This window comes from Malaya genurostris, chromosome 3, assembly GCF_030247185.1.
Source record: "Malaya genurostris strain Urasoe2022 chromosome 3, Malgen_1.1, whole genome shotgun sequence".
NCBI classification, from domain to species: Eukaryota; Metazoa; Arthropoda; class Insecta; order Diptera; family Culicidae; genus Malaya; species Malaya genurostris.
In genome coordinates, this window is record NC_080572.1 from 288,723,286 (window position 1) to 288,744,347 (window position 21,062).

Here is a 21,062-nt window from a genome sequence, read left to right on the forward strand (position 1 = left end):
CGATTTTCACAAACTTAGGTTCAAATGAAAGGTCCTGTGGTCCCATACGTAATTCCTGAATTTCATCAGGATCCGACCTCCGGATCCGGAAATATAGGGTGTGTTAAAAATTTTATACCATCACTGAAAAGAGCGAAAAACCGTAAAAAGTTTTCTAAATCGACCTCAAATCTTTTCCAATTGATAGTTTTTATCAGTAGACGGTCAAACATATCTATTTCGATTATTCTTTTAAGAATCGAAGAAAAATAATTTTGAAGAATACCGCAGTATTATATATGATAGTTTGATTGATATGAGAAAGGCATCATTACACCACTAGGTGGATTAAAACAGGTTTTTTAAATAAACGTATCATTTAATCACATTTTCCAACAATTTCATTACTTGTTATCCACTACGGTTCCCAGTACTAGGCTCTCTGACAGCTCACTTACAACCACAAATGCAAATGAGATTGGTTTGTTTTCATCAGGAAACGCATGCATTAAACACGATTCAGACGATCAATTAACTTCGGTTGACGTCAAGATTAATTTATTAATATTTTTAGCCGAATATTGCTCACGTACCCGACGTTAGAATGTTCCGTGAACTTGACGTAGTGTTACAATTAATGTTGTTGTTCCGTAACCGTTCCATGCCGGTGATAGTCGCATGATGCTACGTGTGAATCGCTTTTAGATATTGTTTTGTTTTCATCAGGAAACGTATTGGCCACCCATTTTTCACTAGGGCCGCCGTTTGTTTTTCCCCGCGCATAGAAACCTCAATACCAATGATCTGACATTAAAATGAAACCCTAGCAAATGGAGAATAATTGAAAAACTCTTATTTTGTAAAATCTCGTTCTTATATTTTCTGTGTGCTAATTACAAAATCTGGTTTGTTTGGATCTCACGATCAAATGAATAAATGAGAAAAATAGAAGCAATATGAAATTATATCGTGGACATTCAATGAACAAATCCAAATGAGTATATTTAGAGCCAATTCAGCATCTAGAAGTAGTTCTATATGGAAGATCTATAATAGAACAGAAACTGGAACAAACGTAGCCCAGCAAGCCGTTCCAGTTTTTTTTCGACCAGTTCTTCTGTCAAATTTAAAACTGGTCTACGATGCCGTTCTATCACAGACTAACAGACATGACAGTATGAGTAAATTCTTATAAAAATAATTTTTCGTGATGCACCAGTTCCACCTATATTGTACTGCGCGAACTATTTACTATCTGTACACCCCTTGTGTTATGTAAAAGTTTTGTTACTAATTGGTTTCCCCTCGTTTGTCAACACCGATCAGTTGCTTGCAGGGATGCCTGATTTCATCATAATATTTGAAAATGAATCGTCACAATAAATTATTGGATTACGTTAATAATATATTTAACTTTTTCGCGATGTTGGAAGGTAACCATTTATTTTACTCAACGTTGTTCATCTAGACTATTTTTTATTGTGCTGGTAGTTTTCACCCGAAATTAAAAGGCGGTAGACCAGAAGCAAGTAAATATTGTAACAAAACATGTTCGATTGCGTTGAAGGATGAGAAGTAGGCACAATTATGTATATAGTTTTGGCAATATGTATTAAATCTGTATCCTGCATGAAATTCGCCTGTACGTATACAAATCAATACATTACAGGTAATTCTGTATGAATGGCAACTCTGTTGGTAAATGAAAAAAATAAACACAGTCTAGATGACAGACAGGATGTTTTTGATAGGGTAACGTGGCGCCATCATGACACATGTGAGTACTGTCCCAAATAAAGGAATATTCGAAATGACCGTTAAAATGATTGAAGAATCTAATTTGAGTGTCCTGTCTGTTAGTCTGTGGTTCTATTCTTTGTATACTTGAAACACGAGTAAAACGCTGCTTGGGCTGCCAGTTTTTCTTGTTATAAAATCCAGATTTAAATTTTGTAACTGACATAAATTATGCATCTAGAACTAGAACACTACTGAATATGCCCTTATGATAAATGCTCATTCTATGAGAATGTGAATTCCCATAATCCAGCCATTCATTCGCTTCTGATTTTATCCTGCAAGCACAATACTTAGACCAAATTCAGCAGCTGCAACATTCATACACACTAAGATTTGATTCCGTTGTTCGGTGATTTTTTTTGACGAAAACTTTCGGTAATCAATAGAAATTACCGATATTTCGGTACATGAACGTTATTTTACAACAATTATGCAAATTTTTACCGGACGATCAGTTTTACGCAAGTTTTCATTACAGAATTTTGTAAATAGATATACAATTCATACGGTAAATCTGAATAGTCGCCGAGTACGGTAAAAACCATACCGTCCGTATGGTAAAATTATCTTCCAATAACCGAACTTCTGTGAAAACTGATTGTCGTGAAACGAACTGTCAAGCAGTTATTAAAATTTTCAGTGTCTTTTTATTAACCAAACGAAAAAAATCTTGAAGAGTTCATCGAATGGATTGAGATACAGGTGCTAAAATATTTAAAACATTTGAACCACTAAAAGCTTTTTGTTTACTTTTAGGCAGAAAAATTTTTTGTATCACTTGCCCAGTTGCTGCCTACACAAATCGTTCGAGTGTAATTTCTGGTGGACTCAACGGATTGTGCAGTGTTTTGGAAGGCGCTCATAATTCCGGTCAGCCAGAACATTTGACCCTTTTTTTTCGTGGAATAAAACCATAGCCACAACAGGTTGGAATTTACTTCATTCGTTTTTGTGAATTTGTGTTGTTTTTTAAAATCCGAAATTTCAGAATTTTAACCAAAGGAAAACAAACACACAAAAAATTACCGAACAATCAGTTAGATTCATTTGGTTTACAGTTTACGGTAGTTGTTTGACAGTTCAAGCAATTACCGAACGGTTGGTAATCAATTTAATTACCGAACTGATTACCGAACGTTCAGCTGTTGAAAATTCGGTAAAAAATTACCGAATTCTGCGAAATTTTCTAAGTGTGTACGGGTGGTCTATAATATAACTGAAACTGAAACAAACGTACCCCCAGTAAGCTGTTTTAGTTTTATTTCTTGAAAAAGTTCTACTGTCAAATTTAAAACTGGTATACGCTGCTGTTCTATTTTTTCTGTATTTGAAACACTGATGAAACTGTGCTGGGGCTGCCAGTTTATTTTGTTATAATTTGTGGATTTAAATATTAAAACTGACATAAATTATGCATCTAGAACTAGAACACTCCTGAATATGCCCCTGTTGGAATCGGCTGAAAAGTTCGTATCGTTTCTATGAGAGGGCGCCACTAGAATTAAATCCATACCACTTTCAGTTAGTACCAACCAGGCCCGTGCGCAGGAATCATCCATGGGGGGGGGGGGGGGGGTGTTTCAAGGGGAGAGGGGGGTGTTCAAAAGGCGAAAAGGCGCCTCAACCACTATATTGACAATGTAAAACGAATTCTGACAGGCTCGTGCGCAGAAATCGTTAAAGCGTTGAGGGGGGAGGGGGGGGTTAAATTATGTCAGTTTATAAATTGATAAAAAATTGACAAAAAATATGAATTGTCAAGTTATTTGCACTTTAATATAATAAGTACTCCATTGTTCATGAAACTTAATTTAAAAAAAATTCTTCATAAAATTCTTCATGGGGGGAGGTTAAAACCCCCAAAACCCCCCCCCTGCGCACGGATCTGGTACCAACCTTCAAAAGATACGTGTATAAATTTGACAGCTGTCTGATTATTAGTTTGTGAGATATTGCATTTTGAGTGAAGCTTTTGTTATTGTGAAAAAAATGGAAAAAAAGGAATTTCGTGTGTTGATGAAACACTACTTTTTGATGAAAAAAAGTGCCGCCGATACCAAAAAATGGCTTGATGAGTGTTATCAAGACTCTGCACCGGGCGAAGCAACAATTCGTAAGTGGTTTGCAAAATTTCGTACTGGTCATATGAGCACCGAAGACGATGAACGCAGTGGACGTCCAAAAGAGGCTGTTACCGATGAAAACGTGAAAAAAATCCACAAAATGATTTTCAATGACCGTAAAGTGAAGTTGATCGAGATAGCTGACACCCTAAAGATATCAAAGGAACGTGTTGGACATATTATTCACGAATATTTGGATATGAGAAAGCTTTGTGCAAAATGGGTGCCGCGTGAGCTCACAATCCATCAAAAACAACAACGAATTGATGATTCTGAGCAGTGTTTGGAGCTGTTATATCGAAATAAAACCGATTTTTTTCGTCGATATATAACAATGGACGAAGCATGGCTCCATCACTTCACTCCGGAGTCCAATCGACAGCTGAGTGGACAGCACGCGATGAACCGAACCCAAAGCGTGGAAAGACTCAACAATCGGCCGGTAAGGTTAAGGCGTCTGTATTTTGGGATTCGCATGGTATAATTTTCATCGACTACCTTGAAAAGGGAAAAACCATCAACAGTGACTATTATATAGCGTTATTAGAGCGTTTGAAGAACGAAATTTCAAAAAAACGGCCTCATTTGAAGAAGAAAAAAGTTTTGTTTCATCAAAACAATGCACCGTGTCACAAGTCGATGAAAACCATGCTGAAATTGAACGAATTGGGCTTCGAATTGCTCCCTCATCCACCGTATTCTCCAGATTTGGCCCCCAGTGACTTTTTCCCGTTCTCAGACGTCAAGAGAATGCTCGCAGGTAAAAAAATTAGAAGCAATGAAGAGGTAATCGCTGAAACTGAGGCCTATTTTTAGGCAAAGGACAAATCGTACTACAAAAAACAACGAACTTGATTCACGATTAAATAGTAGCTTTCTAACGAACTATAGTTTACTGAATCCGGCTCAGCCATCGCTGAGAAAATTAAGCGGCAAGAAAAAAAATGCGTTTTGTCGCTTACGTCACTTATCCAGTTATATCTCCGGAACCGGAAATGACTGCTGTTCGATCATTGAACTTGACAAAAAGTCCAGTAGTAGCTGTCAAACGAGCCTAATGGCATTTTCGTTTTTAACGATGGCACTAGGGAAACCGGTGTAGGGTAGAAAAGGATGCCTTGATTACACTGCACCGGTGTAACACAAACGGCATAAGTTTGTGAAAATAGGTTCACCTCGGTTCCCATCAAATTGAGGCTCCGTTCGAGATCGATTTTTTTCTAGCATAGAAAAAGGCAAAGTAACTCTAACATTTATAGTGAATCCTGTATACATAAATAGTATCGACAATGTTCAAATACTAGGGTAAGGGCTCCCTATTCCATCTCATTTGTAAGGACGTTACCTTAAAAACCTGATTTAGCCACTACAATCACTACGATTTTTTCATAATTGTGCTTAATTCGCCGTGCTCCACATTAGGAATTGATTAACATTCCTTGGAAATTAAAATAATAATTAAAAAATCAGCTAAAAACACTTCTGATATGTTAACTACTGTGCTCCTAATTTCATCTCAAAGGTCCTTTATTCATCCAATAAATTAGCAATGGTGACAGCGATCAAAACCAAAATATTGCACTATTACACTCTCAGGTTCAAAATGTCAGAGATTTCCTTAAAAAGGGCCTAATGCCAACTATGAGCCAACACACGATAGTTTGGAATCATTTCGACGTTTAAAATTTTTTGGATCGTTTTCGTTACCTTTCGTTTCAAATGTAAAATTTTATTGTGCACTTAATTTGGAGAAAAAACGAATTTTGGCAAAAAATGTGTGTTTCTATTAAACGATACGAACTTTTCAGCCGAACTGTTAAAATTAAGATTTAAATTTTGTAACTGATATAAATTATGCATCTAGAACTAGAACACTAATGAATATGCCCTTATGATAAATGCTCATTCTATGTGAAAATGGTGGTGGTGGCACACTTGCCCCTCTGGCAGTCTTGCCCCACCTTCCCATAATCCGGCCATTCATTCGCTTCTGATTTTATTCTGCAAGCACAATACTTACTGTTGGAATTATAAGTATACTTATCTTTTGTTACGGTTCACAACCGTCTAGTGAATTTACTGTTTTTTTTTTATTTTGACAACCTGACAAAACTGTTCGAAAATGAAATGGAGAAATTTTTAAAATCAAAACAAGTAGGCGATGTGATTCACAGGTGGAAGTTTCGAACGTGACAAAAAAAAACAGTTTATACGTTTCCGTAGCATTTATTAAATTCCAATTACTAAAAATTCATTACCTATTAGTTACTTGCAGAGATTTATACTAACAATTAACAGTGTGTGTGTGGCATTTGCGCGTATACCCCCCTTTTGTTTTTGACAGTTGGTTTGCTTGTGATGAAATTTTTGGTCACATTTTCTACTTAGGCTTCGATTTGAACTCAACTCTTATTACATAACATTCTTGTTCGACGCAAACAAACAAACAAAAGAAACAGTAAAACAGTGGCAATTATCTTTCGGTTAACAATTCCTACAATATCACGAGTTAATAGTCTACGAAGGTTTAGGGCTGAGGGAAGTGTACCCCGTTGGGCCCCTTGGTAACGGGTCCGGTCTCCAGAAGCAAACTATTCGTCTTATTGCTCCCAGCACACTGATCGTTTCGTAGTCCAAATCATCGTCGTCGCGGAATACTCCGGCAGAGAAATCATTCGGGTGGTAGGGGCCCACAAACTGACGTAGGTCCGACAGCGGAAATCCGTCCTTGTAATATTTCTTGATGGTGTCGTAGGCATCCATGATGACCGAAATGAACAACGACAGGACCACGTAGATGTACAGGCTGGTAAAGGAGTACAGATACAGCCGGCAGAACCACCACAGCATCAACGATTTCTCCGGCATGATCGTGAAGGTGGCAAACATATCGTCACCGTTAATCAGCGCAAACAGACACTCGGAAGTGGTTGACAGGGAACGGAATTTTATGTGGTACGGTCCAAGTACAAGCCAACCGCAAAAGATGAATCCGGCATAGATGAGCAAAGCACACAGCAGAAAGCGTAGGATTTTCGGTGCTGCCTTTTGCAGAGTCAGAATGACGACGTTGTAGGTTTTGAAGAATCCCAAATAGCGCAGTACTCCAAACCATACGAGAAGGTTTCCAATTCCTAACAGCAACGAACACACGTTCCAATCGTCCGCGATGAAATGCTTCCGCTCGATTTCCTCCTTCAGAGCGGATCCAATCACAAGCAGAAAATCATTGAACACTATCATAATGTACCACATATTGACGAATTCCCATTTACCTTCGGCAGTTAGATCACGACCGTAGGTCTGTTTGAAGTAATCACAGGTTATAATACGCAACAGCTGGGCTCGATAGATTGCCCGAGCGCACAGAGCAAACGACACGAGGCAAATTACAATGACTAGTATGTTCAGGGTGCTACGGAGTGCTTCTTCGATTTCTGAAGTTTTGATAAATTCCACATCGCCGTGACACACCAGGCGCGTCGGTTCCGCTTCCAACCGAAGCGTCATCTGTCCGTCATGGTCTTGGTTGTTGAACAGAATCAGAATATCGAACCGATAACAATCGGGTGCTGTTATTGGACCGGCCGCTTTAAAATTGACCGTTTTGATGGCAAACTTAAGTTCGGCCTTGACCAAGGCCGAAAAGTTTATATGGATATCCTTCTGGCGAATGAACTTGCGGCTTCCAATTGTGGTGACGTTTCCATCCAGGTCCAAACAGAGCGTATCTATTTCTGGATTGAACACGTAACTTTCGTTAAATCCAAATATCGTTCCGTCCTTGAAGCGGTACAAGCAAAGCTGCATCGGCGGCATGGTGTTATCCTCGTTAGGATATGAATATGGTCCGATGGCTTCCGACAGATTGGCGTAACCATCGATGGCATAGTCGATGGTTTTGAAGAAATCGTCTACCATGTAAACCGACAGTGGACCCGTTTCCGGGGGGTAAGTACTAACCTCCATCGTTATGTCCCAGCCTCGCAAAAACAGATGGGAAAAAGTTATGGTATTATCCCATGTGTAGTTTACGTGCATGTATCTGGAATGTGCAAACAAACACAGCTGTAGGGTAACCAGTATGATCTTTATCACTTGCACGACAAATTTGTACGGGAACCGTCGCTTTGCCTGCCATTTTTCGATCGGATTCATGAAAAAGAATTGCAACTTCCGCCGGAGCCGTTCCTCACTCAGCGACGTCTGTGAATTCCCCAAAACGGGAGATTCCACGAAACCGTCCTCCGACGAATTGATATTCATTGTGTGATTTTCCTCCCCCGACTGACTGACGGAAGCTTGATTTTCCTGCCTGGGCTCAGCTGTACGCTGCGGGTGCTGTTGGTTCACCGTAGTATCGATTTTCTGTTTCACCAGCAACAACTTTTCATTGTCCGTTTCTGCTGCGCTGGATCTCGTTCCCGCCTTGTTCCGTGGCTGTTTCGAGGTCGATGGCGATGCAGTTGATGATGACGACGATGACGCAGATGAGTAGCTGCTCATCTCCAGATCACTGGCTGGGCTACTGCAGGAACTGGCCCTCACCACTGCTGTACGGAGAGAGACACGGGGATTTAGACGTTATCAGTTTGTTGGTTTTCTCGGTTCAGATACACACAAGCCACCATATAAACACGGCACGACACTGAATAGTAGCGATAGAGAAATCACATTCCCAACGTTGGTGGCGGAACGAAACAGTTCTAGTGGAACAGACAGGAACGAGAATAGAAAAAAACAACAACGGTGGTAAATAATACTTTCTTTCTTATAAATCTTCTGACGGAACGAGAACTGCCAGCATTCAGAGCGTTGCGTATGACTAATAACACTATGAGAAGTGACTGTAAAATCATTTACTATACTGGTTCATAGCAAGCGAAGGTAGCGCCACACGAGAGCGGATGACTGTGTGCGAGTCATGTGATCGATATACTGGGAGTGAGCGAGTGCGCGAGAAAATGTTTTGCTTTGTTACGGCCATTCCTCACGTACGAACAACGAAGACAAAGCATGGTGCAGAGAAACGAATGTCTTACGACGCATGCGATTCGCGCAGAGATGCCAGGTCTGCAGATTTGTCTGTAAATCTGCAGATTTCTTAACTTCACCGCAGATTATTTTAAAGCTGCAGATATTCTGCAGACTTCTCAATTTTCAGCAGATTTTTGCAGATTTTATATCGCATGAAATAATGAGATCGGATTTTAAGTACAAATAATTGTAGTTTCCCCAAATTGCCCTGCTTCATTATGTGTTCACAATAGTCGAACGAGAAAGTAAACATAAAGATATCATCACTCTCTGATGCGGCCTTTTGAGAAATTCATCTAGAAATAGAGGTAACATCTCACTCTTACTCAATAACAGCTAATCTAGCATATGCATGCATGTGTCACGAGTGAATAAACTGCGCCATTTTCCGTTTTATAAAAATCAAATTTGGTTCAAAATTAAAATGTCGAAGAGGAAACTTACCGACTTTTTTAGTCAATATTCGGGTAGTAAAACATCGTCGAAATGCCAATTTTCTCAAGCTGAACGTGATTTAGATGCTGAAAAAGGTATATATATACCCACATATATAACGAAAATATTTAGCTTTACATCTCAAAATTTGTTTAATTGTTCATATTAAAAATTCATACCATTTGCATTCGTAGGAAATTCAGAAATACAAAATGAAGAGCTTCGTTTTGTGGAAGCTTCAGCTAGTTGCTCTTCAATTATTTCCGGTGAATCAAAATCTCAACCTAAAATTTCAAAGAAACCCAACGCAAAGCTTATCGATTTTTTCAATCGACCGACGATTGATACGGTGTCAGAAAACAGATCTGTAGATGCGGGTAAAAATAAAAAATTGTTTCATGAGAAATATAAATGATAACTGTTCATTAATTTTCTAGAACTACAGTCACCTGTATCATTATTTTTATCAAAATTCCATAACGAAGCAAGTGATTTAGTAGAAGTATACCAGTCACCCGTTGTTTCTAATGACCTTAAAAATCTCATTGAAAACCAGCCAGAAGACTCAGCTGTTGATGGTAAGTTTGGGAACCAGATTATGAAAAGATTGTTTAACAAATATATATTTTCAGAATGTACACACAGTAACTCCATTGCTTCGACAGATTCGAACTCAGATACTTTTGGTGTTTTGGATGACAAAAGTAAAGTAGCCAAACCTATCGGTAAGTCTTATTTTTAAATATGATTATAAGAAATTGATATATCTATAGGCATAGATTTTTAATATCTAAGTCTAAAGTTCGCAATATTTGAGTAGACATCAAGTTTATAATGCAAGAAGAAATAACAAGCAAAGTCAAGGCCAGGTTCTGTAAACTTAACCGTCTGTTTTGGTAGATTTCGCAGCAAATTGTTAGTGTACATCTGTACTATCAATCTCATACATACGACATCTTGCTCATGAAACCAATGCCTTATCTCCTGAACCGTCAACCCAGCCAAGATATGAATAAATAAATCGAATAAGAGTGAGGGAATTGAGCCCTAACTATATAACTATATTTCACATGTTTACGGCTCGAACATTAAACTTAAAAAAAGTTTTTATTTTTAGTTGAGCGTCTTTATAAAATGCATTAAAGAGTAAAAATTCGAATTATTATTTATAATACTAGCGATACGATTTTACCATTTTAGGGTTTAGTGAATCATAATAAACTTGTTATGGGTATAAAGTTTTATTTTCATTTTTAATATTCTAGAGATTTATTATCACCATCTTGCTGTTATACTATTTTGCGCACATTGTAATTAATTCTCTTTTCAATTTAACTATTATTGAACAGCTTCATCACGGTCTAAAAACATGAAAAAATATCCACGCAAAGTTTTGAGCTCATGGAAAACAAAATTTAATTGGCTTGTTCCTAGCGAAAAAGGCAAAAATTATGCATATTGCAAAATATGTGAAAAAACTATCAGTTGCCGTGGTGGCATACCAGACATGAAAAAACACGAAAACAGAGAGTGTCATTTGAAAAAATCCCGAGCAATTATTCTTCCAAAGATTGACAAATTCATTGAACCGACAAGAGAAAATAAAGATGCCGAGATACAAATATGTGCATGGGCAGTAGAACATAACAAGTCAGTTAAAGACATTGAGGACTATGCAAGATTATCCAAAGTTATATACTCCGATTCGGAGACCGCGAGAAATTTATCACTAGGTCGTACAAAGGCTTCCGCCATTATTAAAAATGTCCTTGGAGAAGCACATAAGGAGGAACTGATAGAAATTCTAAAAGCAAATTGTTTTAGTTTACTTATCGATGAATCCACAGATGTATCCACTAGAAAAACTTTGGTAATGGTTACTCGGACTTACTGCTGGATGGATGATAAACTAAATATTCGGGACTATTTTTATCATATTATAGAAATGGTTGAAAGCGATGCCAAAACCATATACTCTGCCATAGTTGACAAATTCCTCAAAGATGATATTCCGTATAAAAAAAAATTAATTGGATTTGCGGCTGATGGAGCCAATGTAATGTTTGGAGGGAACAATTCTGTTTCAGTGTTGCTAAAGTTGGATTGTCCTCATTTAGTTTTGGTTAAATGTATATGCCATTCATTTGCACTCTGCGCTTCTTACGCGTGTAAAAACATCCCTTCGTATATTGAACAGATGTGCAAAGATATCTACTCATTCCTAAGCAATAGCCCTCTGCGAACGGCTAAGTTTGTAGAACTGCAGCATTTAATGGATGTAAAACCACTGAAAATGCTGCATCCTGCCGCTACTCGTTGGTTGTCACTAGAGGCGGTTGTAATAAGAATCTTGGACCGATTTGATACATTAAAGGTATATTTCAGTTTCCAAGATACATGCGTTGATAGGAAGCAGCTTGAAAAAATGAAGGAAATCCAAAACTGTTTGGAGAATCCGTTAACCGAACTCTACCTGAATTTTTTGGCGTATGTATTACCCAAAATTAACTCTTTGAATCGTTTGTTTCAATCTGAGAGTCCACAAATTTACCAACTGAGCTCGGAAACCACCAGGCTTGTGAAAAATATATTAAACAATTTCGTGAAGTCTGACTATTTGTACAAATTGGAAGACGTTGCTTTGATCGATTTGAGTCCGCTGAATTACTGTGAATTAGAAAAAATGTACTGTGGAATCAAAGTGCAAAGTATGATTGATAAAATGAGTCATGAAATATCGAAAGATGATCTTCATAAATTTCGGTTAACCGCAATGAATTTCTATATTTCTGTTGTTAATCAGATTAAAAAGCGCATTGACTTGAACGACAAAATATTTAAAAGTCTCGAAATCTTGAATCCAAACAACATCAAGCGCAAGATCCAAACCTCGATCTATCCTTTACTGAAACATTTTCATCATCTAATAGAAGTAAATTCTCAGGATATAGATGATGAATTTCGCGAAATATTGTGCAGTAATTGGGACTCGGAAACTTCTTTCGAAGATGGAGTTAAATTTTGGAGTGAGGTACTATCAAAGCGTCGAATGGATGGCAGCTATGCGTTTCCGAGCTTCCGGATGTTAGTTCCATCTTGGCTCTCTCTTCCACATTCTTCAGCTGCAGTAGAGCGAATTTTCTCTACATATAATTTGAACAAAACAAAAATAAGAAACAGAATGCTCACAACAAGTATGCAGGGAATTCTTTCAGCGAAGGAATATGTAAAAAGTCACAAAAATGAGTCAGGAATTGTTGGTATTACCGATGGGGTAAGAAAACGATTTACCAATGCTATGTATTACAATGAATGATTAACGATTTACAAATGATATGTATTACAAATGAAATGATGAATGATATGGGAAAAGATTGAAACGACTCAAACATTCGACATTAGCTTTTTAGTCCAGGTAAAATAATTCAAAATTCGTATCATTTAAGCAATTATTTTTAAACAATATAATTACAGATACACCAACAATGAGGTTTTCTCCTAATAGAAATTCAAATCTAAATTTAAAAAAAATTGCACTTTTTGATTTTACTATCGATAGGGAATCCAACATGGTTGCATTGCCGTAGTATGAATAAGAAATAAAAAATAACTTCTATATGTTCTTTTCAATAATGTGTAAGTAAAATGATTATATATATATATATATATATATATATATATATATATATATATATATATATATATATATATATATATATATATATATATATATATATATATATATATATATATATATATATATATAGTTTTACAGACTTTTCAAAATATTTACAGACATTTTAAAACCGAACTGCAGATATGACAAAAAAATACCTGGCATCTCTGGATTCGCGTTACGCTAAATGAGAATTTGGGCACATGCCTCTCACGGTGTTGAGAAGTTATGCACTGTTTCGCGAGAGACTTTCCCCTAGCGACGAAGTAAACAAGGACATTGACTAATCCATGCAAAAGTGCTACTTGGGATGTCGGATTTTTCGAATTACTCGATCATAACGAATTTCACAATACTATTCCAAAAAATTTTCGGCAGCACCCTCTTAGATTTCAATGAAACTTTCTGAACAGGTAGACTTTGTTACAAAAAAAAGTACAGGTATGTAACGTCAGAGACATAACTGGCTGTCGTGAATACGAATAAAACTGACACTCTTTCTTTATACCACAGACTAACAGACATGACAGTATGAGTAATTTCATATAAAAATAATTTTTCGTGATGCACTAGTTCCACCTATATTGTACTGCGCGAACTATTTACTATCTGTACACCCCTTTTGTTATGAAAAAGTTTTTTTTACTAGTTGGTTTCCCCTCGTTTGTCAACACCGATCAGCTGCTTGTAGGGATGCTTGATTTCATTAAAATATTTGAAAATAAATCGTCAATAAATTATTGGATTACGTTGATAATATATTTAACTTTTTCGCGATGTTGGAAGGTAACCATTTATTTGACTCAACGTTGTTCATCTAGACTATTTTTTATTGTGTTGGTAGTTTTCACCCGAAATTAAGTGGCGGCAGACCAGAAGCAAGTAAATATTGTAACAAAACGGGTTCGATTTTGTATTGCGTTGGATGATGAGAAGTAGGCACAATTATGTATATAGTTTTGGCAATATGTATTAAATCTGTATCCTGCATGAAATTCGCATGGACGTATACAAATCAATACCCGACCTGGAAGGATTCTTAGTGTCAGTAGGATCCATAGTACTAGCCATGCAATGATTATGTACACATCATGAGAATCGACTGCGAAGTCTGTTGAAACAGAAAGGCCAAAATCCACCAAAGGAATGTAATGCCAAGACGTTGCTTTTATAAAAATCAATACATTACAGGTAATTCTGTATGAATGGCAACTCTGTTGGTAAATGAAAAAAATAAACACAGTCTAGATGACAGACAGGATGTTTTTGATAGGGTAACGTGGCGCCATCATGACACAAGTGAGTACTGTCCCAAGTAAAGGAATATTCGAAATAACCGTTAAAATGATTGAAGAATTTAATTTGAGTGTCCTGTCTGTTAGTCTGTGGTAAAATTTCGCACAATTCTTTGGGTAAAAAATAATGGTTCTAAATGGCACCTTAGAGAATTTTGATGTCGATTATTTCATTTCGGATTTCAATATTTTAGTAAAAGAAGCTATCAAAATGTTGTACGGGATTAATTTCTGGCATCCCAAAAGGGCCAAATTGTATAATTCTCTAAGATATTAAACACTGATTGGATATAAATGGTTTTAAACACTGTTGCGAATTAATCACTTTGAAAATTGCAAAATGACTAATCAAATTATCTTAGTTTTGCACTACACTGCAAATTTTAATTTTCGATTTACAAAAGAAGCAATCTTTATAGTTCTTTAGATAGCATTTAGAGCCATTAGAACGGCTGATTTTATATATGTTAATGTTGTCCACTTTTCGTTTTTCATTTTCTTTCTCTCCAATGCAAACGACCAGAAACTCTGTTGGATGATGCAATCGCACTCGCTTGAGTTGAAACTAGCTTTGCGTACAACCCGCAAGACATCCACTCGCAGTGCCAATTGATGACTGAATCAATTTTGCTCACGAGTTTTCTTCTTATGTGATTTCGTTTGTAGCTTTTTCACAAATGGTCGGTTCCAACGGCCATATAGGCACTTATAGAATTTTGATGTCGATTATCTCATTTCAGATTTGCCCATTTCATTGAAAGAAACTATCAAGATGCTGTACAGGATTCATTTCTGGACCAAATTGTGGAATTCTCTACGATATTTAGCACAGTTCGGAACATTTTTCTCGAACGATTTCCGCATCTAAAATAATATGTTTTAATGAAACTGTTTCAATGACAAGAGAAAGGCATTATCACACCACTAGGTGGATTGGATGAATTCGAAACCATCGTCCGAAAGCAAAAACTGTGAGCAAGATCACACTGCGTAAAACTCAATCATAAATTGTTGCTCATATTTCCGATTGCTTGGTTTAGCAGAACTCGAGATGTTTGATATAAAAAAAATTATCACTTTTCCACCTGGTCAATTGTAAAAAGATGGTACAGGAAGATGTTTTGACGTAAAAAATAAATTAATAAACGAAAGTCCCACGATAAAAGGGCCTAACTGCAAATGAAAGCCTCTCTTTGTTTACTTTCTCTTTTGATTATTTCGAAGCCATTATCGCAAATTCTCTTAAGTTTCCAATATAAATCGAAAGCTTGTAGTTTTACCTTGAAAGTTCTGCGAAGTGTAAAGCGTCAAATATAAAATCAGTTCGGTAAATCGTGAAAGAAAAAGTAAACAAAGAGAAACTTGTCATTTGCAGTTAGGCCCTTTTGTCGTGGGACGGTCGAAATCCAGATAAATTTTTGAGTCAGAGTTAAATTTTTGAAAAAGTAGCATGGTAACATTGATTTCAACCCACGAGACCAATACCTGTTCAACGACCTACGTAAGAGATGTAACCGTTCTCTTTTTCTCTTTCTATATTATGGTTCAAACCTACTCAGGTATTATATCAATGAATATTCTCTTTTCTCTCTCTCAAACAATATCCGACCTTTCAAAGTGACATCTGCATTAGAAATACAAAACCAAGTGAAAATGTTTAGCGTCAGAACGACACATAGATGGCACTGTAGTTGAAAGAATATGTTATGTTATGCATTAACACTAATCATACCAACACTCAATCTATACCTAAGGAGTGTATCGAAAATAAGCTATCCACATACATTTGTGTTGCACTCATGCATTTGTGATAGTTTTTATGCTTAAATCACAGCATGCTGTGCGTTTGGCTGTCAGTTTTCTTTCCTTTAACTTGTTTGTTCGGTTTAAATTCTTCGGAAGGAAGTGAAAATTAAGGTTCTGGACACATGGCTAAGTGAGAAGGGTATTAATATGCGAAAATTGGCAAAGCGGTTTATAATTCATCATGTCAGTCATCTTTGGATGAGCTACCAGGAAGAGGCAGAAAACCCGGTTCTTCCAACCCGAAACTGGACCAGAAAGTGGTGTCTCTAATCATGAAGAACAAATCAATGTCAATACGTGATTTGGCAAAAAAAATCAGGAACGAGCGTTGGAATGATTCGGTGTTTCAAGAGGCGAAATCAACTGAAGACAAACAAAATGTAGAGCAGAAGAAGCGAGCAGCAACAAGGGCCCGGAAATTGTATTCGCGTCTTTTGCAGTGTCCGGATGCATGCGTTTTGATGGACGATGAGACTTATATAAAGGAGGACTCCAAAACCCTTCCAGCTCCACAACACTTTACTGTCGTCATTGTGGAGGATGTGAGCGATGCGGACAGGTCGATTCAGGTGGAGAAATTCGGTCAAAAGGTACTGATATGGCAAGCAATATGTTTCTGTGGTTTAAAATCAACAATTTTTTACACTACCGGAACTATAAATGCAGAAATCTGTCGATCTGAGTGTCTCCAGAAGAGATTGCTGCCTTTATATAAGAAGCATAGTACACCTCCACTGCTTTGGTCGGATTTAGCGTCGGCTCACTATGCAAAAACCACTTTCAATTCGCTTGCTGAAAAGGATATAAATTTCGTTGAGAAAAATATCAATCCACTAAATTGCCCTCAACTTCGACCCATCGATCGCTACTGCGCAATCGTGAAGAGGGTTTTCAAGAAGACTGGTAAGGCAGCTGGAAACATGCAGGAGTTCAAAAACATTTGGGCTCAAGCGTCCAAAAAATGCAATGCAACACTTGTCCGGAAGAGCGTTCGATCAAAATTTCGAAAATTCGTGAAGGAAAAACTTAAATTTCATCCGGTTTTAATTATGCTCAAGTTTAACCTCGTACAATAAAGGATCAATTTTTAGTTTGAATAAAATATCGTTTTTTTATCATAATTTGAATGAAAAATCTCCGGAATCTGTAGTCGGTTTTTAACAAAATACAATAGCAGCTATTGTACCCCATATACACCTTTAATTTGAAGGGGATGGGGCTCAATGGATGATTAATAAAACCTATTATCTTTCTCCGACTTGCAGGAGTTACTTTCAGCTATCAGAACACTATCACTTCGAGAGATTTTTTTTTATTCAATTCCCCGAGTAATTAGGAATGTCTAATCTAAAATGATTTTTATCTTTTATAAATTTTTCGTTCGTGAACTCAATTCATACGCGTTTCTCATCGCTTTTTCTCATGGCGTGATTCGCCTTTTGGTTAGTGGCTTTTCTTACTTCATATAGAAACTTATTTGAAGAATATAGTTTTCTAATGCATATTATAAGCCTTTGGACTCTTTTTCGAATATGACTATTCGTCAGCAAGAAAATTGTTCCACTGACAAAAATGGCCTCCAAATAAAATGACTCCATATTTATCTCTCAGCATCTGGCTGTCTGGAGAATTGAGGAAAAAACTAAAGATTTAAAAACGAACATTTCGTTACAAATTTAAGAATGCATGTTATAAATATTGCGAATAAATGATCATTTCCATTTTTGTAGATTATTCCTATAAAACAATTGTCATTAATATCGTGTTACGAGGAACGATTGGCGGTTCGGTTGGTTTCAAAATCATTGACAACCGTCCTAAGAATTTAAACTGTGCATGATTCATTCCACTTCTAAATGAAAATGTTGCATTCTTGAAATACGGTGGAGTTACGCGTCGTTGTGAATCGGTGTAATTTGATAATTAATTCATATTATTTATTCACTTGAGATCGGCTACAAATGAGCGTTCAGGTTACGAACATCACGTGAAGGTTTTCAAATAATGACATCGTACTATCTACCAAGTTAATCCTGATCGTTTTCTCACTCCACTACACTTGTACGCGGCGGGCAGTATTTCCCCCCAGACGGTTGGCTATGGCAACAATGCCACAACAGTTTCCGGCAGAGAATTTCGCCTAGCGGTTATTAACGGTTATTTTCTGTCGGTTTCTTGCCATACAGGATTGGCAGAACCGTTTTGAATCGGTTCTACATTTTAAGAGACTTAGTTTTATTTTTTCAATAAAAGATACATATGAAAGGCAATAAGTTATTGCCCTTCATATATACTAATCATGGCAAATGTTATTGCCAATAACATTGCTCTCTCACTACCAAACATACCCATATTTCAATCTCATTTACCTCGTAAGATTCGTTTTTTGTACGTACATGCGGGATTGAGGAGGGAAATAAACAAGACACGTACGGCGAGATAATGACGCAATTTCGCCTGGACAATTTTGACAGCAGCCGGAATGCAGCCAGCCTTCTGACGGTTGACAGAATTCCTCACAAGCGGATAACACCACTCCGTGACATTTCTCGGTTAATTTTTCAAAAGGGCGTATAACTCGACTTTCAAACAGAATTGTTATATCAAAGAAAATCTTTTTAATCACATCACAATAATCGAAAGAGAGAGTGATTGAAGAGAAACTGTCATTTGCTTATACGCTCTAATGAAAAATCAACCGAGATTTGTGGTGATGCGGACATTTTCTCGGTCATTAGTAGTAGCAAGTGTTGAACTAACATTTCGACAGTCCCACGACAAAAGAGCCTAACTGCAAATGAGAGCCTCTCTTTGTTTACTTTCTCTTCTGATTATTACGGAGCCCTATTACTGCAAATTCTTGAAAACTTCCAATATAAATCGAAAACTTGTAGTTTTAACTTGTTTTCTAAGTTTTTCGAAGAGTATGTCGTCAAATATAAAATCAATTCGGTAAATCGCGAAAGAAAAAATAAACAAAGAGAAACTGTCATTTGCAGTTAGGCCCTTTTGTCGTGGGATTCTCTTTTTCCTTCCTTCCCACAGTGACGTGCGTGGGTGTGAATTTAGAGTTTTTTAGATGGAAAATTGTACGCTGCCTGTTCGCGTTTCGGCACACCATCGGTTTTATATATTTTGTCCGGTTGTCCGCGATATGAAATGGTTAGGGCCTCTATCTTAGAGAATTACAATGATATTTTTCATCAAAAATCATTAAAATTGATAAGTAGTTATCATTTTCTACATTTAATCTAATATTGCGCTACGAAGTTTATTTTTATTTTTGGATTTTTTTTGCCTGTGCAACGGGTAGTAATATTCCGGTCAGATCAAAATTTTTTTATGAAAAGTTAATATCTATCACTCACCATTCTTCCGGTAGTACAGGATCTCGAAGTGCTTCTCTTCGCCCTTCCTCAGTGCCTCCTTGATCGACTGCACGACGGCCTGGGAGGTCATCTGGCCCTGCAGGAACTCGGTGCAGGCGGACCGTTGCATCACCTCTGCCCGCGTGAAACCGGTCATCTTGCAGAAGCCATCCGAGCAGAAGATGATGTGGCACGATTCCGGCTGTGCATTGGCCACTAGAAAGCTACGGTCTGCGAATGGAATGGAACAGAGAAGAAAACGGCATTAACCAATAAACCAATATGACCTGGGAGATGGAAGGTTTTGGGTTGGTTGTTTTGTACTACTACTGCAAACCGCCTTTGCATCGACGGGAAGCTACTCTCGAGTTGTGTCACGGAACGTTCGCATGGAACCCATTAAATGTTCGAGATAAGGTCATTTTCTGGTTCGGTTTTGATGCTTTCCTTCGGTTTGATTGGCAATAATGTGGAAAAGCTGTATGTGTTCATACAGCAAAAACTGAAGCAAACGAGATGTTTCATGGTTTTCTCGATAAACAAACAATGAACGGGGCTGCGCTGGATGGGGATAATTAAAATGCTGCTGCAATCGCATCCCGTAAAAGGACTGCTTGCTTAGGACGTAATAAAATACTGTTTATTAGCGAATGTGGCGAGAAGTACTTCTCTGGCAAATTTTAATGAACCATTCGACGCTGTGCATTCAAAATTAGACTTTGAAATGGTTCTAGTTTTCCTTTGCATTTAAAACGTATACAAAATCAGCAAATCTATGTGCCAAAGTACCAGAAAACCGGGTTAATGGGTCGTGCTTTTAATTTACCAGTTAAAATGGTCACACCCTTCAAAACCACCAGCGTCGTTGCGAAATGCCCAAAAAAACTAACGCGTCTTCCGACCAATCGGCAGACCAGTGAACTATCGAAACTTTTAGGGCTTCATTTACAAACGTAACAAATCCACGTGGCCCAACTTTTCGTGGTCATAAATCAAAACACGTGGCAGCAGGCAGGCAGGCATTTGCTAATGAAACAAACGAAAAACAAATAACCGTGCAAATGTACCTTCACTAAATGAGACTCCCGGGCCCAACCGAAACCATCACGTCTTCCGTGCTTTCCGTCGTGGGATCCAATGGAAACGACGGAAACCGCGCATATCAGTGCGGCACGAGTTCAACAACAACAACAACTGCCATATGCCGGGGACAACGCCAGCGAAGAAGCTAATTCCTACAATGCAGATTTTAACGCAAATGTTGTTTTTATATCCGCCTAGCATGACAACCGCCAATCCAAAACCAGTGACAGAATGGAACCGGTAGGGGGGAGGAGAAATTATTTAAATATTTCAATAAATTCGGACAATAGGGCAGAGATTGAGTACGGAACCGAATAAGGGAGACGATTTGTGTGCTGACGACGGCAGCTGATCCTGCCGGGAGAAAATACTGCAGTCTTTAAACGATGGAATTGTCTTTTTTTTTCGGCTAAGCCAGTCCGTTTGCTTAGTTTACCCCCCATTCTTCCTCTTTCTCAAA

At 37.6% G+C, this 21,062-nt stretch overlaps 2 protein-coding genes across 6 annotated transcripts in view; both read right to left on the reverse strand.

The window, feature by feature from the left end:
• The window catches only part of LOC131438976 (potassium voltage-gated channel subfamily H member 6), a 422,022-nt gene that overhangs the window by 292,058 nt on the left and 108,902 nt on the right, over positions 1–21,062 (reverse strand). For all 5 annotated transcript variants that reach the window (XM_058609420.1, XM_058609424.1, XM_058609419.1 and 2 more), the window contains exon 3: positions 19,520–19,750. In XM_058609420.1, the coding sequence (XP_058465403.1) occupies positions 19,520–19,750 (231 nt within the window). The remainder of the gene's footprint in view (positions 1–19,519; positions 19,751–21,062) is intronic.
• Positions 6,109–8,826, reverse strand: LOC131438978 (mucolipin-3-like). The gene is made up of 2 exons (XM_058609427.1): positions 8,524–8,826; positions 6,109–8,455 (listed from the first exon to the last, which is right to left on the reverse strand). Exons 1-2 carry the CDS (start codon positions 8,531–8,533, stop codon positions 6,420–6,422), a joined length of 2,046 nt encoding a protein of 681 aa, XP_058465410.1. The 5' UTR covers positions 8,534–8,826; the 3' UTR covers positions 6,109–6,419.